The sequence below is a fragment of the Cnephaeus nilssonii genome (assembly GCF_951640355.1).
Source record: "Cnephaeus nilssonii genome assembly, chromosome: X".
In the NCBI taxonomy this organism is placed as follows: domain Eukaryota; kingdom Metazoa; phylum Chordata; class Mammalia; order Chiroptera; family Vespertilionidae; genus Cnephaeus; species Cnephaeus nilssonii.
This window is the reverse complement of record NC_137071.1, coordinates 115,372,823-115,396,697: the sequence shown is the minus strand read 5'-3', so window position 1 is coordinate 115,396,697 and position 23,875 is coordinate 115,372,823. Positions and strand designations below refer to the sequence as shown.

The window sequence follows — 23,875 nt, the reverse complement described above, 5'->3', positions numbered from 1 at the left end:
CACGGTTAACATGCTAACAGCTAAGTTTCATGCGCTTAGAAGAAGAAAATGATCAATGGCAAAGAGCATATCCACCTTTGAAATGACATGATCCATTATAAGAATCAACTGTTAAATTGCTTCCTGTACTGAGCGCACTCAATTAAAAGACTTCACAGTGAGATCATCTTGATAGTTAAATATACTCTGTGGGAACAACCTTTGAGGAGATTAAAAATCACAGAAGGACTATTCCTACCATGACAATGGAGATTTGGAAAGCATCTCCTTCCCCTATTTTTCAAGTTGGTAGTTTTTATTAGTAATCATTTAGCCTGAGAGGCTGCTGAGTTTTGGCTCATACCTATCCACCCTTATACTTCTTTGAGCAAGAGATGCTTCTAGTGTTCTTTTTTTCTACTGGGTCCAGAATAGATGAGTGTGGCTTTAGACCAGGGTCATTCATGTACTTGATATTTTACATCCTTTCTCTCCTTGAACTTTCCTGTTTCAGTAAAATAATCTATCCACAGTAGTCCCAGCTCCCTGTCTAACTCTTCCTTCTTTCTTTGGTAGGGATGAGGGTGGAGAGCTGAAAAGAAAGTTACACATGAAAAAAAAATCACCAGACTGAGACTCTACTTTCAGGGTTGCAATTAGTCAAGTCTATGGCTCTGGACAAGTTATTTAACCTCTCAGGCCCTCAGTTTCCTTATGTTTCAGAAAGTTGTACATTTCTTGTTCATTGTTTACTTCTGTCTCTCCTTGCCAGACAGTATGGTATAGTGATTACTAGTAAATACACAGAATGTGAAGCCAGAATACCTTAGTCCAAATTCTAACTCTGACACTTGTTATATGGGTAATTTTGGGCAAGTTATTTAACCTCTGTGCTTCACTTTTCTCATTTGTAAAGAGGGCATAATTATAGTACTTATCTCTTAGGTTGTTATGAAGATTAAGTGAATACATATATGTACAACACTTAGAATAATGCCTAATATATAACTGCTATGCAAATATGTGCTCTAATACTAATACTGTTTTAAACTTGAAGCTCTAGGCCAAACTATTCTGACATATGGAAGAATGGAATGTGTTCAATAACATTTAGTAAAAATAATAATAATAATCAGATTAGAGCCATACTATACAGCTCCATAAGGCCCAATCACTTCCCTTTTGTAACCCTCCTCTGACATACTCAATGTGCCTCCCCACTACACTATACGTTCCTTTTGTGCAAGGACCATGACCATCTTGGTCACCACTATATCTCTAGCACCTAGCACATAGTAGGCACACATATATTTGCTAAGTGTATATATAGAATGAATTCTCTTAACAGAGGGATTCTCCTGTTTATACCACAAGATTGCAGACTTTTTGGTTCATGAGCTAATTCAGTGGCACAGAATGTCTCACAGAGCACTTATAGCTCCTGTTTATCACATGTCATTTCACATCCTTAACAAAAATAGGCACAAGCTTTGTAGGAGTTATCATTTAGTAATTCTACTCATTTAATGAGCATATGGTCTGAGGATAAGAAGACAAGTTATAAAGAATGATCCCTTCCTTTCAGTTTAGGTGAAAAAACAAGTCATGTACACAAATACTTACAGCACGATGCCTTTTTTACTCTCTAGCACTGAGTATCATAGGGTTTCAGAGGATCTTACTGATGTTATCAGGAAATGTTTTATAGAATATCTCAAATTGTAGGGAATATACTCTATAATATTGTAATAACTATGTATGGGGCCAGTTGGACACTTGAAAAATCAGGGGACCACTCTGTAAAGTATATGATTGTCTAACCACTCTGCTGTACACCTGAAGCTAATACAAAATAATATAAATGTAAACTGTAATTGAAAAATTAAAAAAATAATTGATAAAAAATTGTACTTGGTCTTGTTGGATGGCTTGGATTTTCATAGATAGAAAGGTAATAGCATTCCTGGCTGAGGAAAAGGCACAGAGAAAAGTGTGACGTATTAGGGGTAAGGCAAGCATACATATTACTTTAGCAGATGGAAGTATTTATGCAGAAAGCAGAAGTAGAAGACAGTCTGGAGACAGAAATTTGAAATAGTTTGTAATAAGAGGCTAGGATAGTTGAAGTTTATCTATGGACAATGGAGAACTGTGGATAATGTTATCGTAGGGCAGTGATGGGCAACCTTTTGAGGTTGGTGTGTCAAACTTGGCCAAAAAACTGAGCATAACTCGGGTAGTGTGTCACTTTGAGGAAAAAAACATTATTCCACAAATGTTTCATCCTCAGGAGCAGCAAATGTTTCATCCTCGGCATGCGGCCGCCTCAGCGGCCGCGTGTCATCAGAAATGGCTATGCGTGTCAGTGCTGACACGCGTGTCATAGGTTCGCCATCACTGCCGAAGGGAATATGAAAATGAAATCACAGTTGTGAGAATAGAAATTGGGCAACAATATGGCAATATATAAATAGAGCTCCTGGGCTAAGTTGTGTTTTTAAGTGATGGGACACCCAGTGGAAATATGTAGCAGATTGTTAGAAATGAAGGATTATTTGAGTTTGGGGAAATATAAATTTGAAATAATCTGCATAGAACTGATAATGGGAGACTTGGGGATGGAGGAAATAATTGCAGGAGAATACAGAATGAGGACAGAGGTTCTAGCACAGACCTATGACAATGAAAAATACAATAAAAAACCCAGCAGTATCTAAGTGACCCTTACGATGGAACGACTGGAATGACCAGAATGACCGGTTGATATGATGCACACTCACCACCAGGGGGCAGACGCTCAATACAGGAGCTTTCCCCAGCCCACAGGCTCCCATTGCCGATGGGGCCTGCCGTCCAGCCTCCTGGTCTTTTCCCCCAGCTGGCAGGCCCTGATTGCCCAATTAGGGCTGGCCCCTGGGGCTGGGACGGGGAACTAGGGGTGGGTGGCGGTGGATGCAGCCCCTTTCCCAAGGTGGTTGAGAGCCGGCTCCCTCCTTGGGGCCAGCTGCCAACCTCCTGGGTCCCTCTCCCCATCCCTCCCCCCAGCCAACAGGCCCCAATCGGCTCGCTGCCCGCCTGCCTTGGTGGCAGTTGGCCCCTCCCCCTGGCTGGCAGGTCCCAACTGCCAGATTGGGCCTGGGCCCTGGGCTGGAATGGGGAACTAGGGGTGGGTAGCGGCAGATTCGGGCAGCGAGGGAAGGAGGAGGCAGGGAGGCGGGGAACCTGATCAGCTCTGATCGCCAGCCAGGCCTAGGGACCCCACCTATGCACGAATCTCATTCACCAGGCCTCTAGTGTTGTATATAAAAACCCAGTAAAATACTAGCCTAGGAAACACCTAGAAGCCCCTTGCGACTCATAAAAGGCATACAGAGTACTACCTTAAGGCAAAGACCTGGGAGTGGAGGAAGGAGACAACTTCAATGTACCTGTTGAGCAGTCAGATCCTGTCCACTTGGGGTCACAGCTGCACATTCCAGTGTCCAGAAGAAAAGTGCCATGTCCTGAGCACTGCTCTTGACATATAGGAAGTGGAGTTTCACAATTGATTCCTCCCCAACCAGTAGAACAGTGACATTCTCCTTTCACACAGATGCCATGGCTGGAACACATTGGGTCTAAGCAATCCTCTGAAGGCCCAAGAAAGGAGGAAAGGTTAAAATGAACAGGTATGGCCATTATATGACATCGAGATATTCACATTGATTTCCTAATATCATGCCATTTCTGCTGTTTTAATTAGTCAATCCTATGACTCAGGTCAACACTGTGTTCAAACCAGATTATTAACATTTAAAAATATCATTAGATAGCATAAAGATTGCATCCTAAATTTAGAAAAAGGAAACCACACATATGTTGTGTGACATTGTTAGTAGTGTGTAGTACTCCCACACAAATGGGTGAGTGGATCAGTGAGGACCTTCGATAGGAATTCCTCAGCTTTGCAAAAAACAAAACAAAACAAAACAAAACAAAAAAACACAAGAATTTTTGGTGAGTCCTTCCTTGTCTTTTCTGAAATTGGAATCATAGCTCCCAGAAATGCCTTTTACTTGATGTGTCTAGAGAAGTTGATATATTTTAAGTTTGAATTATTCAAGGTATTGACGAAGTGACTGCTGAAGCACTGAAAATGCAACATATTAAACAATTCTTTTCTTGTGGCTTCTCCTTCTATCAGTACCCAGGGACAGTTTCTACTGTTTTAGAATATCACAGACTCAATTATTTTTGCCTGTGATTCTGTGAGTATGGAAATTTTTGAACACATGTATAATTTTTAGACAACACATATATATTTTTGGACAAATATATAAACTGTATTGGAAGTAGATTCCTATGCTTGCCTTGGGGAGAATTGTTTTATGCTTTTAATTCAATCACCATGGAAAATGGGAAAGTTAATTTTCAAACTTTTAGTCTTCCCATACAAATAAGATGAAACAAAATAATTTACCATGATGCAGATGTATGCTTTGAATTACTTTTCCAGCAATGGAAAAAGATGGATACAATTTGCTACCATTTGCAAGACTGGCCTAGTTTTAGGCTGTGGTGTGGCCTTAGAACAGAGGAAGTTTAAACAAGCATATATTTAGTGTAATTGCCATTATAATTAGCCCATGATCTCAGGATCATTAGCACAATGCTTCAATACCTGAGCTAATCAGCAAAGAACTATCAGAAGGTACACCTCATTCTATTATTTCATTATTTGAAGGGAAAGGAAAAGTCCAAAGTATAAAATTTTAGAAGGAGGCAATTTAATTATATTAAAATATAATACTTTGAATAAATAATATTTAACTTAATATAATTTCTTTTATTAAAAGGCCACGTTCAATGAATAGGTAAGTTATGCTTAAATCAGGCATAAGGTCACATGGCTAAAGGGGCCAGGCAGGTGACAAACTGGAATGAATGATATGGGCTGGATGTAAGAAAACGGAGTGTGTTGGGAGTGAACTGAGAGCAGTTTAAAGGAAGCTGCCGCTTCTTAGCTCCAGTTGATTGCCACCATGTAGGAATATGAGCCCAGGGTTATCAGATTTTTGTGTTGTTCACAAGAGGCTAGAAATAGAGATTTTTAAATGACACTTCTCTATTTAAATTTTGGCAAATATGTCACATTACATAACAAAAACACCACCACCATTATGTGAATCAAACAAGGCCCATCTATAAGCCCAGGTTAGCCAGTCTGCTCCTGGTCTATGATGTCTGACTTAAAACATTTTTTAATATTGTATTTGAAGTTTACAGTGTCAAATATGGTATTCCATGCTATCTTGGTTATTCTACAATTTTTTTTAGTGATGCCTAGAACACTATATCCTTTTTCAGCTGCTTATGTAATTTAAATAAAAGGGTCTGAATTCCTTAGGTTAGTTTTCCTGGCAAATTGTAGATGTTGTGATAGCACCATTTTTGGGGGGTGAATAAGTGTGACCATATAGCATCTGAATTTACAACTTAAATATCATGATTGCAGTTGGATAGCATACAAACAATTTCCAAAAGTAACTCAGGCACTAGGGTGCCTAGACTAGTCCCAGTGCCATTCATTGGAACAGATAAAAATCTTCACACCAAAATTCTAGTACTGCTAATGGGAGGTGAAAAGCTAAACTCTTGCTTGCTCATGGAGCAGAATGAGATTAAACCCTTTAGAATGCTGTGTAATAGTCTTAATGAGCCATCTTTAAAAAGCAATTATAGTGCATTTTCAGCTGCTGCTTTCCTGAACAATAGTTGTGATGAGACCCTCTCCCACGGTAATGGTTTAATATTATTTCTGAAATCAGTCTTATTTGAGGAATGTAGCATGAAAAAGGCCTGATTTCTAGTAAACTTATTTTCTAATGTGTCTCTTTAAATGATAAAACTATTGCCATTTCAAAATATGTCTTTTGTATGTAAAGGCTCTTTTGGAGTGAATTTTAATATAAAGGCACTTCCTTGAAACTCATTAGTGATTCCTTAGGCATGGAGGTCAAGTTTATCATGAGGTATATAAAAATAAATAATATGAAGCAATAATAATGGTAACTAAAAATCACTCCCAAAGAAAACATTCATAAAATGGTTCCAAATGTGCATATATTTTTTATTATGTGCTTTAAAGTGAGATGTGGCCTAGTGCACTCTGTAATAATGAAAGCATACGAATTAACTCCTAAAATCATCAATATGGAAATTCTCAAGTTATGAAACAATGTTAAAATGAGGGGGATATGCCATTTTTCATTACTGCTCTGCAAGGGTCACAGACATGGCCTCATGTTAACATTAGAGACTGTCAGGAGAGACATGAGCTCCCCTGACTTCAACTCCCTGCTCCACGTACAAAGCAGACATGTTGAGCACTGATGGGTTGCTAAAACAACTTATTTCTCTACTAGAAGCATGGAATGGTGCCTTGGGCAATTCAGTGGGAGAAAAGCCTAAAACAATAGATGAAAATGGGGCTCTGACCTTCCTCACATATTTCTCCTTTGTATCCCGGCACACAGATGCAGACTCCCATGATGCAGGTGCCATGACCAAAGCACGTTGGGTCAATGCATTGTTCTTCTGGAACATCGCACTCTGGCCCCTTCCAGCCATTTCGGCAGACACAGTGTCCTTTCTCGTATTCTCCATTCCCACCACACAGCACAGGGCATGAATCTGAAGATTGGAAAATGAACTTGTAATGTTCTCATAATGCTTTTAAAATCTCCAACAAGCAATTCTCTATTGACTCTTGTATAATACATCAGGCAAAAAAAAAACTGTACTATTTCTGTCATGGCCTGTATTAAATAGGCACATGTTTATGATTATAAACAGAATTTGCCTTTCTTGGTGGTGAGATAAAGATAAATTATAAAGCTATCCTGAGTGGAGAAATTATTTCAGGCATTTGATTTTGATTCCATCATAAACTTAAATAATAATTATTATCCTCATTAGTATAAGTGAGAGATTTTTTCTCTTATAGCTTTTCTTTCTCAAGAAGATATATGCTACTTTTAGAGGGGAAAACAGAAAAACTAATACATGGGGAGTTATTCATTTTACAGAATGCTATCTTTAAAAAGTTGTACATTTAAAAAGATCCATGCTGGAGAGATGTCTACACACATAACACATTGTGCAGACCTTTAATAGAACACTTTCTCTGCTTCATCATTGTTTGTCTCCCTATTGAAACTGTGGACTCCTTAAGGGCAGGGCCTATATCTTCTGTCTTATTTTTTATTACCAGCCATAATCTTCACTCCTGCCCCCACTTCCTCAAGATCTATTATGGGACTGGGAACCTAGCAAGTGCTATAGAATTCTCTATTGAATAGAATTTATCCTAAAGAAATTAAGTGGCTGAGAAACCTGAGATTAAAGTACTAGCAAACTGAGAACTTTAAGAACACAAAAAATAAGCAGAAAGCATCTCTAAAGTCGTAACTGTAAGCCTATGGGAAAACACGATGTGATTTCATAAAGTTTTTCAAGGATTAAACTGTGGGCAAGTCTAGGAAATGGTCAAGTTTGCTAAGTTGAACTTCTGACTTTCTAGTCTTTACTTTCTAGGCTACTTGACCATTTGATTGCCCACTCCATCCAGTTTACATGGAAGTGCATAAACAATTAACTACTTTGCCTAACTCTAAAAGTCCATCCATTATGAATCAGTTTATGCAGGACATAGAAGTATCAAGTAGCGGTTGGGTTAGATGATCTAGGTATACTAGTAAATCCCAGCTGTTAGGTAACCCTGGTTAAGTTTTTTCACCTCTCTGAGGTTGTTTCTTTGCCCATAAAACTGGGATAATAACAGATATACCTCATAAGACTATGATAGGAAGTAGGAATTAAAAGACATAACACAAACTTTTTAGAATAGTTCCTGGTGGAATAAGTACTCAACTTTTGGTAGTGGCAGTGGGCAGTGTTGCTGCTATTACTGCTGCTACCATGACCACTACTGCCACTCCTCCTCCTCTTCCTGAGTTCTCAAATGACATCCATTTCCCCAAGTCAATCGAAATAACAGAGCAACATTACCTCTAGCACAGTCAGGCCCAAGGAATCCTGGGAAACAATGGCAATGTCCAGAGATACACTCTCCATTTCCATTGCAATTAGTCGAACAGTCATCCATTATTTCTATTAATAGAGAGAAAAAGAAAAAAATGAACAAATGTATAGACTACAGAGTCCTTATTATTATTTTTTAATTGTAAAAACTCTGGGCCTATAACATTCTTGGCCTCTGCTGTCTATGGAGCACTTACTATTTAAAATCAAATGCCAAAGATTTCTATAAGATGTCACATGTAGTTCCAGATTATTAAAAGCACCCTGGAATTGCTGAATTGGCTATTCAAGAGTGGAACTAAAAACCAATCACATCTATAAAGTGCATAAAGAATCTAGAAGAATTATATTCTCATGAGACATTCGTGATAAAGTTAAAAATGTACTAGGATTATAGGACATTTCTTAAAAGCAAAATGGGCTTCAAAATGCAACCAGAAGACTAAGTCTACTTTTTATTTTTCAAATTTAGGTTGTAGTAAATGACATTGTCTTCTCTAGCACTTTAAAATGTTTAATCTACTATCTTGACAGCTTAAATATGATAATCAGTATTTCATTTTCATTAATAAGAGACAATGGGAGGCTTTTAAAGTAAGTGTTCATATTAAATTCACCACCACTAAAAGCATTGGAACCTAAGTATTTTGTTGAGAAATGCTTTCTTGACTGTAAATGCTTATCATTTCTCTGCCACTAACTTCCCTTCAATCCATTCTTAGAGAAGAATAGGCTTTAGGGGAATTGAGAAGGTTTTAAAGGTGCCCATAGGTAGTTCTGGTGCCATAAAGACATGCACTGTAACAGAACTTGGGCAAGTCTTCAGGTATTCTGATTGAAAAAGTATAAAGTTATACAAAAATCAGTTTCTGACAACGATTTTAAAAATTATAATGTACATCTAAAATTTACATAATGTTATTCATGTTACCTCAATAAAAATTAATTAAAAATTAAAGTGTTTCTAATTTAAAACTGTATTTGTATACATAATAGCATTACATTCCAAGTCCATGAACTACTAGTATGATGATCTGCATATTTTACTCTTGTAGTTAAAAATAATCTTTTCATTACTATTTTTGGTAAGTTTTCTATACTTAGCACTCTTGGATTCCTAGTTTTATGTTCTGGTCTATTAAACTCATGCTTCTCATATACACCAGTTTTTTCTTTTCAATCCAAATTATCTACGTCACCTAGTTCCACTTGGATAAGCTATTTCCAATTAAAACAAGATATCCTATGAAGTAGTCTTGGCATCTTCCTCTGAACTAAGAGAATTATATTGAGGGTCGAGAAATAGCATTTCTTCATGGAGGCATTTTGACTACCTGTATCAGTAGGATCACTTGAGGTGCTTACAATGCAGATGCCTGGGCTTCACTCCAGATCTATTGAATCTGTCTCTGAGGAATGTGACCCAGTAATCTACATACTAACAAATACAGCAGGTGATCCTGCATGTTCCCATTACATTGAAGCCTTAAAGAATGAGAACAAATGCTTCAAATAAAGTTCCATAGTTAGAGAATTTATTATCTAGCCTTGGAGCTCTGCCCTGGGCAGAATAAATGCGAGAGGAAGGAAATGGTATCTAGTCCAATTAGGGGATTCATAGAAAGCTGAAAATGAATCCAGTGGCTGTGCGGGTAGCCATCCTATTATCAATTGGATGATGTCATTCGTCTCCACCCCATCTGAATACATGAGCTAGCCTTTTGTAGGTTTATGATGCTCTGTTCTTTTATCTCTGTTTTAGACACCTGAACTGGATAAGAAATTGACACTTGACATTTCTGAACTACAACTTGACTGGTGAGAATGTAACATTTGACAAAGAGCTAACCATATTTAACTCATTAAACCTTTGTTATTTTCAGAAAGTTATTAATTTATTTAAAAGGTCATTATAAAAAAGCACAGAGTCTTTTTTTACATTCTAAGATGGAACAATTATTTCTCTATTTTCTATTTATCTAACTTTCTTATACTAAGCAGTAGTGGCAGTTTTAAAATCTACATTTAGATTTCCCCTGTCTGGATGGTTAATAAGAGGCCAATGGAAGAAGCTTTGAAAGGCAAAAAGAGTTGAATTTAATTTCACAGCAGTTCCTATTGACAACTTTATGGAAGTAGTCTTATGGGAATGTAGCTATTGTAGAAAAGACATTTAATAAAGTTTGCTATCAAAATAAATAAAAATTTCTACATCTTATTGACTTATCTAAAAGTTATCTTTGGGCCCACTGCTGCAAAGGGCTTAACACCAGCAACGCAAATGAGAAGAAAAGGCATTATAGGAGGTATTGGAAGCTGCCATCTCCACAGGGTGTCAGAGACATAGGGACAGTCTAGGGACTCCAGGAAGAGGACGGCTACAGCAGGATCGCATAAATAGCCAGTAATGAAAAAGAATGTTTTTCTATTTATGTTGGCCTCCAGGAAACTTTGCCTTTTATGTTTTAAAACTTACTTCAGAATCACTTCATTAGAGCAGAGAATCATTTTAAAGTTCTATGCTTACAGTTCTGTTCTTATACTAGAGTCTAAAGCCTCTTCATATCTGCATCTGCACTGATGATGTGTTGCTTCTGGCAGGTTTTCTCCTAAGAGCAACTAAAGGTAATTCATAATCTATGGAATGAATATGTTCTAAAGGGCATGGGCTTTGCAAACAGGCATATTGGTTGTCTCAAATCTCAATTTTGCCACTTGCTGGCTGTGAGACTTTACCAAATTATTTACTCATTCCAGGACTCTGTTTCCTTATTTGTATTATAACTGTCATTATACCTGTGTTGTCAGGGTTGTAATGAGAATCAAACAAGATAACTGAATGTAAAGCATCTAGTGCAGTGCTTGGGGCAGAGTGGCACTCCATATACGATCATGTTACAAAGCAGACTGACTGAGATTAGGGGATACTGACAACTCTGCCCATCCTACTGGAAAATAGTATATATTAATGTAGATCTATGTTAGTCATTTAATAAATGTTGGTTATTAATACTGTCTGGAGCCTTATTGGTAGCAGACCAAATAGAGTTAAGATCAATCAACTGATTCTAGTATTATGAATAGAGAATAAGCAACATTTAGAATAAATTCACACAAAACCTCAATTTGTTCAAGCAATTATTTTAGTCTCTTTTCACTAAAATGAACATAAGTTATAAAAACATTAAAAATTAATAGGGAGAATTTAGAGTAAATAATTTATATACTTTTGATTTTTTTGGAAATTTACTTGGATTCTCTTTAAGAATTATAGAAGAAATGTTTCTCTTCTAATATCAAAAGACAACAGAAAAATAAACAAACTGACTTGCATAAGGTAAAAACAAGTAGGTTGTTGCATAGAAAAGTGACAGCTTAATATATGGATAATAACACTTATATTTCAAAGGTTAGGTTCTTTTTGGGAAGAAGTAAGGGATGGAAAAAAACACCTCCAAGCATGTTTCTGGATCTATTGATTTTTTAAAAGGTAAATAGTTTGGTTAGTATTTTAACTTAAGCTTAGGGGCAAGGATAATTTGAAGAGGGAAAAATCTTCACAAGTATTTAGATCTCATAACTCATTGGCAATTGCCTTATCAAAATTGGGCCTGGATAGAAAAATATCATGTAAGTTCTGTGTCTGTTGAATCTGCCCCAACGAGTCTGTGAGTGGCAAAACAATGTCATGACTCAAAATATTTTTTCCAATTTAACAAACTTTTTCTTTTGAAGATATAAAATCAGTAAAGTATTTCAATAGGGGAAAAATAATCAGTACATTTTTACTACCTTTCTGATTACTTTAGAAGAAAGTTTTTGATAATCTTATGGATGGAATACCATTTTCTACTGACTCAAGGTCTTCAGCATAAAGTAAAAATAGAACATAATTGTTATAAAGAGCAGATGGTATATCTATTAACAGTCAATACATCTTCCTAAACATATGGTTGAGCAGATTAACTAAAGGATAAATGGTGAGAGCTGTATAGAAAACTGACAGCTGCAAAACATTTTTTCTTCTTTTAACAGATGAGTATTTTAGGAAAATTCACACAATATAATACTGTGTCAATGAGTTGTTTATCCTCAGGGCTCTGAAATTGCTAAAAAGCTCAGCTTTATTCACACAAAGGGTCAAGGGGAATGCATTCACCAAAAAAATGACAAGAGTGAGATGTCTCTGACTAACTAGGGTGAACTGTGAATAAGAGTGGGTGAAGACATTGTATTAAAAAGAATATGTTTTAAAAAACCCCGAGAACATGAAAGAGCCATTGTGATGATTTTGAAACTAAAAAATTATAAAAGAAATGGCTTTGAATGACCCAAGTTATTATTCTTTCAGACTCTTATTTAAGTACTGTCACATTGTATTTTGAAACCTTAAAGGTTGATTCTAGAATCAGTCATTGTAAAGAACTGGACCAATGCAAGCTTTTCCATTTTAAAAGGTGCTTATTTGTTTTTGTTTTTACTAGGTCTTGAACTAACAGAGCTTCCCCTGCTTGAACGCTTCTTCACCGAAGTTGTCTTATGTAACCTCAGTAACAATGTCATCCAGGTAATTATTTCTATTGAAAACTTACAAAATGGTGCATGGCAAGTATCCTAAAATAGCAGCAAATAATGGAGCTTTTAAAAACTCTTAGTCAGCATTGAAACATTAATGACAACAATATAAGCCTTTCTCATAGTGACCTATCCTGAATAATGAGTTTAAAGCAGAATGAGCAATAAGCTTAAATAACATCTGTATTACTTTAATCACTGATTGTGTCTTTCTAGAGTTATACTGTCAATTCAAAATAATAACCAAGGCAGCTTACCAATTGCTGTAGTTAACACAAATACTTGTTCCATCTTTTTGCCATCATTGTAAAATGCCAGATACCAAGGCCCTTGGTCCATGTACTCTATGAAGCCTGTCTCCTGCAGTGAGGTTAAGATCAGGTTCCGAGGGGAGTGCTGGCTATCGTCAGAGCCCTTGGAGTCTTGCTTCACCAGTTGCTTTCCATCCATTAGCTTTACAAAATCAAACTGGAACAAATATGAACACAAATATGAGCCTCTGCTTTTACTTCTTGACTGACGGACATCTCTAACTTCATTGCCCTATTTCATACTTCTTTGCTTTGGAGGCAGGCAAAGAGGAAGAGGAAGTTATTCATTTTAAGTAAATTGAAACCCAAAAGAATATTAATTCTGAGGGGAAAAGCCCCACTACACTTGTAAATGTTATAAACCTCTCAGTTTTGGAGTATTCAAAATAGTTGTTTAAAAATAAATAAACCAAGAAATAGAAAAATATCTTGTTTAGTATTATGCAAGAGAATCTTGATATTTTACCATTCTATCTGATAGAAGACAGTTGAAACCACACATTCCCCTCAGAAATGTTACCATGGCCTTCCCTACAAATTAAAGAGTTTTATATATTTTTAAAAAACAAATGAGTAAACAGTCAAACTTTGAAAACATTCATCATAATTTATTATTTTTGTAGTAGCATATTTAGATATTCAAAGGACACCCCCCTTTTTATTCCTAATCAGTGGATAAGCACATGGCACATGTGTCCTTGAACATTTTAATAGTCACATTTGAATGGCATTCTAATCCCCTGCCTAGTCTGATCCAGAAGGGAAGGTTTGAACTACAGTTATATCTTCTGAAAACAAAGCAAGCCCCAGATGGCTATGATTCCTTATGCTACTTCTTAGATGGAACAGGGTCCCAAATGGGTTCATGTGAGAAAGAGATAAGGAAAACAGAATGAGAGAAATTAGGTAGCTACAGTTTATAGAAGGGCATTGTAAACCATAGAGGTTTTACATAATTGAGTTATTATTAACAATAACAAGGAAACTTTTCTACTTGTAGGACAAAACCTGCCTTTTGACTCATTTCCATTATTGATATGCATTCCCTCATCCGGACAAGGGATCATGGGTGCATGGAACCAGCAAAGAGGGGTGTGGGCACCATAGAAGTAAGATGAGGGGGTTGGGAAGGCTCATGGTCATCCTGTTCCAAGGATTCAAGTTTCAAGAATATTTTCTTAAACTCCCTTTTCTGAATCTGCTCTGCTAAATACGATTCCTTATTTCTTAATGACATTTTTTTTCCATTCACTTTAGTGTGATTACTCTGAATGTTTGTTCATTGCAAAGATTGTTTGCCTTCACCTTTGACTCCCACACATGTTGCAGGTCACAATCCCCAAACTAGTCATCCCAGCACCCTTTAAAAGGGTCAAGAAATACCTGTAATATCAAATACCTGAGTATGTGTAGGTGGAATGTTTCTTCTGCCATAAATTCCCAGCAGAGAGTCCTTGGCTAAAGAAATATTGAATTTCAGATATATTGGATGGTGGATAGTAATCTGGAAACGCCAGAATAAGCCAGGTGGAATGGTCTGCATGACCTGTGCACCAATGTCAACTTCTCCAGTGTCTATTGCTCGGCCCTTCTGAAATACTGGTTTTAAAAGTAAAGAAAATTACACACAACATTAACCTTAATTTATAAAGCAATGGTTTTTAGTTTTTCAAGAACAGATACATCAAAATGACTTACTCAGCTCTTTACTTCCCACACCACCCATCTTTTCAAGGCTTTACCCAAATTAAATATCATCCAAGGAGCCCTCCCTAACCAACCACTCTATCAGTCTCTCCCTTCTATTAAACTGCTATTGCATTTATTTCCATCGTTTGATTCATTTTAACCATTATTTACTGAATTCTGCCGCAGAAGCTGCAAGAGATACAAAAATGAGTAAGATGCAGTTCTTGCTCTTAAGGAGCTTTGAATATAAGAGATAAAATAGGACAAGTACACAAATAACCACGTTGTAAAAGAAAATAAGTACTCTGGTTATTCAAAGGAGGGAAAGGTATTCGGTTGGAGGATACTCTTCATTCCTAGCTGTCTCTATGCCCTTTATCTTCCTTTATATTTCTCCCTAGTGCTTACCACCACCTAACATATAACCTGTTTTACTTATATAATGTTTATTGCCTTTTTTATCCCAGTAAAATATAAGCTCCATGAAGCTGTGGCTGTTTTGTTCCTTGCTTTATCCTCAGTAACTAGAAGAATGTGGGCAAATAGTATATGATAAGTACATGCTTACTCAATAAATGAATGAACCAGAAAAGGGTATTTATGGGAAGTGGTATTTAATATGGGCCTTAAAAGAGGGAGAGGATTTCAACAGAGCTGTTGGGAAGGTTGTTCCACATGGAAGGAACAGCTTGAACCAAAGCAAAGAGGATAGAAAATTGTAAAGCTAAGGTATATATATAGATGAGCAGTTGGACATGGCGGGAAAGGACGGAATCACATTTTAAAAGGTCTTGAGTGTCGGTCTTAAGGCTTTATTGGATAAAGAATGAAAAGCCACTGAAGGTTTTTAAGAAGAGTGGAGAAGTCTGGATGCATTAGAAAGGCTAACCTTAAGGCAGAAGATAGGATGATTAAGCAGGGAGACATAAGAATGATATAGGCATTATGGGGCAATAATTTGGTGAAATGACATTAAGATCTAAATTTAGGGTGGGTCCAACAGCTCATGTGGAAAAAGTACATTCTAGTCAATTGTAAAATAAACAAGTGTTACTATACCACACTAACATGATGCTAAGTAAAATAAGACAGTCAGAAAAAGACAAGTACCATATGATTTCACTCACATATGGAATTTAATGAACAAACTGAACTAACAAGCAAAATAGACACAGACTCATAGAGAGCAAGCTGACAGCTCTGATAAGGTGAGAGTGATGTGGGGAAGAGGGGAGGGATTGAGCAAAAAAGAGGAAGAACTCATGGACAGAGGACAGTATAGTGGGGGAGGGGTGGTGAAGGTGGAAGAGTGTATGGGGGGAATAAAGAGGTCAATAATGATGTAAAAATAAAGAAAAAATGAATTTAAAAAGGATTATGCACAACAAAGGGGAATAAATCAATGAATTGAAAAGGCAACCTACAGAATGGGAGGAAATGTTATCAAGCTATATACTGAAAAGGGGTTAATATCCAAAATATATAAAAACTCATACAATTGAATTATAAAGAAGTAAATAATTTAAATTAAAAAATGGGCAAAGGACCTGAATGGACATTTTCCCAAAGAACACACAAATGATCAATAGGTATATGAAAAGGTGCTCAACATCACTAATCATTGTAAAAATACAAATCAAAACTACAATGAGATATCAACTCACATCTTTTAGGTTGGTTATTATAAAAAAGGCAAGAGATAACAAATGTTGGAAAAGCTGTAGAGAAAAGGGAAGCCTTATACTCTCTGTTGGTGGGAAGGCATAATGGTAAAGCCATTTTGGAAAACAGAATAGTGGTTAATCAAAAAATTAAAAATTTAACTACTGTATGACCAATTAATCCCACTCCTGGGTATATATCCAAAGAAACTGAAATAAGGATCCCAAAGAGATATCTGTACACCCACGTTCACTGCTATTATTTGCAATAGCCAGGATACAGAAACAACCTAAATGACCCTCGATGGATGAATGGATAAAAAATGTGATACACACACACATACACAAAATAGGATAATCTTACCTAATAATAGACAAATATGCAAATTGACCATACCTCCGAAACACCCACAAGCCATGCCCATCCAATCAGAGTGAGTATGCAAATTAACCCAACCAAGATGGCTACAGCCACAGAAAGAAAGGTTTCCTAGGTAACAGAGGAAGCCAAGCTTTCCGCCTGCCCTTGCCAGACCTAAGCTTCCACTCAAGCTACAAAGTTTCAATTATAGAAGGTAAACAAATTCAAACAGAAATGGCAGCAGAACGGAGCTTGAGAGAGCAGGCCAGGGTTGCTGGCAGCAACAGGGGAAGCAAAGCTTTCCGCACTCCCTGGCCGAGCCCACCCGCTTAAGCTACAAAGTTTCAATTATAACCCCAACAGAAATGGCTGCCAGCCACGGAGGGAGCCCCAGGCTTGGCTCCACTCCAGGCTACAAAGTTTCAATTGTAGAAGGAAAATAAATTCCAGATACCAGGGCCTCTGCTTGCGTTGCCAGGGGGCGTGGCCAGCCTGCAAACCACCACAGGCCCCTCGCTCAGGCCGCCCCACACCCCAAGGGAACCCCACCCTGATCAGGGACACCCTTCAGGGCAAACCAGCTGGCCCCCACCCCTGTACCAGGCCTCTATCCTATCTAATAAAAGAGTAATATGCAGATTGATCATCACTGCAACACACAAAATAGCTGCCCCCATGTGGTCAAAGATCCTGCCCCCATGTGGACACAAGATGGCCACCACAAGATGGCCAGCAGGAGAGGGCAGTTGGGAGGCACCCGGCCTGCAAGGGGGGCAGTTGAGAAGGACCAGGCCTGCAAGGGAGGGCAGTTGGAGGTGATCAACCCTGCAGGAGAGGGCAGTTAGGGGTGACCAGGCCGGCAGAGGAGGGAAGTTGGGGGCAAACAGGCTGGCAGCAGAGTGGTTAGGGGGTGATCAGGCTGGCAGGCAGAAGCTGTTAGGGGCAATCAGGAAGGCAGGCAGGCAAGAAGTTGGGAGCCAGCAGTCCTGGATTGTGAGAGGGATGTCCAGTGGGATTGGGCCTAAACGGGCAGTCGGACATCCCTCGAGGGGTCCCAGATTGGACAGGGTACAGGCTGGGCTGAGGGACAACCCCCCTCCGTGCACGAATTTCATGCACCGGGCCTCTAGTGGAATATTATTCACTCATAAAAAGGAAAGGTGATTTGCAACAAAAATGGATGAGTCTGGAGGGCATTATGCTAAGTGAAATAAGCCAGACAAAGACCAGCATTGTACCGTGTCACTTATATGTGGAATCTAAAAAAAAAAAAAAAAGCTGATTTTATAGAAACAAAGAATAGAACAGTGGTTGCTAGCACTGGAATGAGGGGCAAATGGGGTGATATAGGTAAAAGGGTTACCTATAACATTTTAAGTTATAAGAAGAAGTTCTGAGAATCTAATATGCAGACTATAGTTAAAAATATGGCATTATATACTTGAAAGTAAATCTTAAGCATTCTCACCACACATAAAAAAAAGAGTTGACTATGTTAACTATATGAGGTGATGAATGTATTAATTATCTTGATCTTGTTAATCATTTTACAATGCATGTTTTTCAAATTATCATATTGTACACTTTAAATGTAATATAATTATACTTGTCAGTTATTTCTCAATAAAGTTAAAAATAATCACATATTACCTGGGAAGTGTAAAACTGGATTATCCCAAATAATGGTACAAATATCAGTCAACTTTAGGTTATTATATATTTAAAAATCTTATTATAATTTTAAGTATAAATATTAAAAAGCAAAAAAAAAATTATTTTCTGAACTAGCATAGAGAAAATAAATCCAAGATAAAAATAGTTTAAACAAAAGAAGAAAGGGAAGACACAGACTAGAATGGTTAATTAGCAAACATAAAAGAGGGAAGATAACTTTCATATATCTATATCTATAATTAAATCAAAGAGCAATGAACTAAACGCTTGTGTTAAAATGAAAAGAACCATCATTCCTAATCAAAAGGTAAAATCGAATTATATGTTTTGTATACAAAATATATCTAAAATATAGAGTTGTAACAATAAAAAGTTAATTCCCCAGAAAGGAAAGGGGAAAAAGGTGGAAAGAAAACAATGTAAAGGAAAATGCTATAGTAGAGCTCCTCAAAATTGTATGGGCATAAGAAGGGGGTCTTGTTAAAATGCAAATTATGATTCTCTTGGTCTGAGTTTTGATATTTCAAACAAGTTCCCATTAATGCCCATGTTTAGTGGTCGACAGCCCACACATGGAGAGGCAAAGTTCTTCCGACATTGGGACACTGGGTGTGAGGGCTAAGGCAAGGTCAAAATCAACCCCATGATTATGAGTTTGGGTGAGTTAATGTCGGTAGCAAAAACAAGTGTCGGCCTGCAGACTGAAGGGTCCCGGGTTCAATTCCGATCAAGGGCACATGCCTGGGTTGTGGGCTCAATCCCCAATAGGGGGCGTGCAGGCGGCAGCTGATCAGTGATTCTCATCATTAATGTTACTATTCTCTTTCTCTCTTGGAAATCAATAAACATATATTAAAAACAACAACAAATAAAAACAAAACAAAAAACAAGACTCCTAGAAGATAGTTTGTGTGAGAGGATGTTGAATTTGGACAATCAGATCTTTATTATTTATTGCCACATTTTCTAGTGATTTCTGATGTGCTACTTTAATATTTATTTCTGTGGAATTCTTTGTTATGTGGTGGGAGGGAGAAAAGGGATACAAGAGGATTGTCTTCATCTCAAGCAAGGCTGATTATCCTTATGAGGGAAAGTTCAATTTGGCCTCATTTCACATCACCTTTATATTATCAGCTATCAACTTCTCCACACCAAACACAGTTTATTTTTTTTTTAATTTCTTTATTGATTAAGGTATTACATATGTGTCCTTATCCCCCCATTACCCCCTTACCCCCACTCATGCCCTCACCCCCATGTTGTCGGTGTCCATTGGCTAGGCTTATATGCATGCATACAAATCCTTTGGTTGATATCTCCCCCTTACCCCCACCCTCCCCTACCTTCCCTCTAAGGTTAGACTGTCTGATCGATGTTTCTCTGTCTCTGGATCTGTTTTTGTTCATCCGTTTATGTTGTTCATTATATGCCACAAATGAGTGAGATAATGTAATATTTATCTTTGACTGGCTTATTTCACTTAGCATAATGCTTTCCAGTTCCATCCATGCTGTTGCAAATGGTAAGAACGTCTTCTTTTTTACCACAGCATAGTATTCGATTGTGTAGATGTACCTAAGTTTTTTAATCCACTCATCTGCTGATGGGCACCTACGCTGTTTCTAAATCTTAGCTATGGTGAATTGTGCCACTATGAATATAGGGGTGCATATATCCTTTCTGATTGGTGTTTCTAGCTTCTTGGAATATATTCCTAGAAGTGGGGTCACTGGATCAAATGGGAGTTCCATTTTAGTTTTTTGAGGAAACTCCATACTGTTCTCCACAGTGGCTGCACCAGTCTGCATTCCCACCAGCAGTGCACGAGGGTTCCTTTTTCTCCGCATCCTCGCCAGCACTTGTCATTTGTTGATGACAGCTATTCTGACAGGTGTGAGATGGTACTTCATTGTCATTTTGATTTGCATCTCTCAGATGATTAGTGACTTTGAGCATGTTTTCATATGTCTCTTGGCCTTCCTTCTGTCTTCTTTTGAAAATTATCTATTTAGGTCCATTGCCAATTTTTTGATTGGGTTGTTTATGTTCATTTTGTTAAGTTGTATGAGTTCCCTGTAAATGTTGGAGATTAAACCCTTATCGGTGATAACATTGGCAAATATGTTCTCCCTTGCAGTGGGCTTTCTTGTTGTTTTGTTGATAGTTTCCTTTGCTGTACAAAAGCTTTTTATTTTGATGTAGTCCCATTTGTTTATTTTCTCTTTAGTTTCCATTGTCCTAGGAGCAGTATCGGTGAAGAAATTGCTTCGGCATATTTCTGAGATTTTGCTGCCTGTGGATTCCTCTAATATTTTTATGGTTTCCTGTCTTATGTTTAAGTCCTTTATCCATTTTGAGTTTATTTTTGTGTATGGTGTAAGTTGGTGGTCTAGTTTCATTTGACCACCAACTTACACCATACACAAAAATGAAACTAGACCGAACACCGTTTAAAAACACACATGGTCTCTATCCTTTGTGTTTACCTGCTGTAAAATTAACATCCCATTAAGAAACACACCTGCAGTGGCTTTATTCAGAGGCCAAAGTCTTACAGCTTTTAACTCCCTAAAATACCTCCATTATTGCTTTTTGTGTTAAGGCCAAGAGTAATAACTATTTTAAGAATGTTCACTGTTAACTGTTAATAATACATTTCAAATGCAATTTTGAACATAATTATGTATTACAGGACACATAATTTTATGGAATTGACATTTATAATAAAATATGCCCTTTGAGATGATGAATGACCAACTGAGGACCTTATTTTTCACTGAAGGTTACTTTTTTCCATGTCAGAAAGAAAAGTTTGGTCCCCAAAGGGTTGATTCAACATTTAACTCTTAATGTCCTGAAGCTGACAAATGTCTTTAATGAACAGGCAATTAAGAGTCTGTGTTTATATGGACATTTACTTCTCTTCTCAACTTAATGTTCAGTTTGTTCAACTGCTTTCCTCATTGGGGGCTTTTACCACTTCATAATATGCATCATTTGGTCATGCAAACAGTATTAAAAATATAAAACAATTTTAAAGGATTTAGGTTTAGCAAACACTATTTTTAAAGGTGCTGCAGACAGCCTTTAATGAATACAGACACTGTCATATCTAAAAAATCAAGGCAAAACTGGCTGATGGACATTAACCTTTATATACGAGCTTTACCAAATGCTACACTATCTCTTCCATCTGACTTTATAGCACCATATATTGCATAATGAGGCTACTTAAATGTTATTCACTAAATCAAATGAAACTCATGAAGTTATGCTGCTGGAGTTTCCTGATTATTAGCATTACTAAATATCCGAAGCATATAATTGTAAGACATTTATAAAAATAATTTTAACAGAAGATGGTCTTACCCTTTGAGAGCTTGCATCATAGTTAAGGCAAGGTAGGCGAAGAGAAATGACAACACGAATGAACATGTGGATATAATTTAAATAAAAATAGCAAACCAAGCTATTTTTGGTAAGTTGCAGCATTTTGGTATTAGAGAAGAGAAATTCTCACAGCTTGCAGATGGAAAATTTTGCAGCCTCTAACCTTTTGGAGCTTAGTGCATCAGAAAGAAAGGTATCTCCTTGTTAGTAGTTTATATCACTAAATAGCTGGCTCCATTTTATCTTCTCCTAAAATTAGTTATGAATTACGATGTCGTGATGATTAGTTCCTTTATTATTTCATTATTTTCTTAATGTAGCTTAAAGTGGGATACTAAATGGGAAAAAGTTTCATGCAGAAAAACAGCATGTAATGTGATTTTAGGAAGAAATTCTATATAGGTAACTGGAATAATTTTGGCCAAATTTACCATTAACTTTGATCCTTCATTTGCAAATTGGCAGCAGCAAAGATAAAATATTTTAGTGCTAAGGTATAGTTTTTGTAATATTCGTGTTTTGATTGTCATTTAAACACTTATTTTATTGAAGCATATCAGAAGGTCCAGGAATTGTTTAAATTGTCATTTAAACACTTATTTTACTGAAGCATATCAGAAGGTCCAGGAATACTGCATTCTCCAGTAACTTCCTTGCACAAATCCAAGATGAATTGCACAGAGCCACAGATAATATCATACTTTGCAGTACTGTAGTTATCACAGTCTCACCAATATCCATAAATTTAGTTTGAGCCAAGCACTCTCTTTTTTGGTTACAATACAGGCATCAGTTGCTGAGTGGGGAAAAACAATGGCAGACAGGCTATGTTAAAGGATGGCAAACTAACTGATGGGAGTTAAGTTCAAGAAGAAAAGGTCAAGCTAACTGGAAGGTAAATATGGGGGCCTGGAATTGGTGACAGATACTGCATGCAATGGCTGTTATTGACTAACCCAAGGCTTTATTATATCTAGTCTCATACACATACCTGAATACTAATAAAATTATTATTAACTAGGGGTCTGGTGCACAAATTCGTGCACGGGTGGGGTTCCTCTGGGTGGCCTGCAGGGATCGGGCTGAAACCCACAATCAAATGCCGCCTGCAGCTCCTACCTGCTACTCCTACTCATCCTGTCCCCACTGTGCCTGCCGTAGGCTCATGCCCAATCAGTCTTGATCTGGAGAGGCTGATACTGTCGCAGCAGTGATCGCCAGCCATGAGCCCTGTGTCCAGCACCCTCCCAAGGGCAGTAGCCTGTGGGATAGGGCTGAAACTGGCTCTCTGACATCCCCCAAGGGGCCCCAGATTGCAAGAGGGCACAGGCCAGGCTGAGGGAGCCCACCTGTACACGATCAGGCTGGGGAGGGGCTGTGGGAGGGCTCCAGGGCATGTGCAGCCAATCTCGCTCAGTCCCGATCTGCTGGACCCCAGCAGCAAGCTAACCTACCAGTTTGAGCATCTGCCCCCTGGTGGTCAGCACATGTCATAGTGAGTGGTTGAGCAGCCTTAGCATATCATTAGCATATTACACTTTGATTGGTTGTTTGGTTTTTCTGCTATTCGGTCTATTTGCATATTACCCTTTTATTATATAGGATAACACTAGAGGCCTGGTGCATGGATTCATATACTGATGAGGTCCTTCGGCCTGGCCTGTGGGGATTGGGCCAAAACCAGCTCTCCAACATCCCCAGAGGGGTCCTGGATTGCAAGAGGGCAGTTCTTGGGTGATGCACCCCGGAATCGGGCTTCCTCCTCTCTGGTTCCAGGTGCATCAACCAAGAACTGGAGTGGCCAAATCACCACAGCTTGGCAGCTCCTGCATTGAGCGTCTTCCCCCTGGTGGTCAGTGTGCATCATAGCTACCAGTTGGAGCATCTGCCCCCTGGTCATTGCTACCAGTCAGACGGTCGAACAGTCGCTTAGGCTTTTATATATATATACACTGAGTGGCCAGATTATTATGATCTCCGAACGTATAATAATTTGGCCACTCAGTGTGTGTGTGTGTGTGTGTGTGTGTGTGTGTGTGTAGTGTGTGTGTGTGTGTATATATATATATATGAGGCCCAGTGCATGAATTTGTGCATGGGTGGGGTCCAGCCAGCCTGGCCAGGAGGAGGGGACATGGGCGGTTGGCTGG

At 37.9% G+C, this 23,875-nt stretch overlaps 1 protein-coding gene across 3 annotated transcripts in view; it reads right to left on the bottom strand.

Moving 5' to 3' along the window:
- TENM1 (teneurin transmembrane protein 1) overlaps nucleotides 1-23,875 on the bottom strand; it is a gene marked incomplete at its 5' end in the record, with an annotated part of 652,563 nt that overhangs the window by 280,674 nt on the left and 348,014 nt on the right. For all 3 annotated transcript variants that reach the window (XM_079765170.1, XM_079765171.1, XM_079765172.1), the window contains 5 exons: nucleotides 3,408-3,608; nucleotides 6,457-6,651; nucleotides 8,029-8,130; nucleotides 12,894-13,104; nucleotides 14,347-14,546. In XM_079765170.1, the coding sequence (XP_079621296.1) occupies nucleotides 3,408-3,608; nucleotides 6,457-6,651; nucleotides 8,029-8,130; nucleotides 12,894-13,104; nucleotides 14,347-14,546 (909 nt within the window). The remainder of the gene's footprint in view (nucleotides 1-3,407; nucleotides 3,609-6,456; nucleotides 6,652-8,028; nucleotides 8,131-12,893; nucleotides 13,105-14,346; nucleotides 14,547-23,875) is intronic.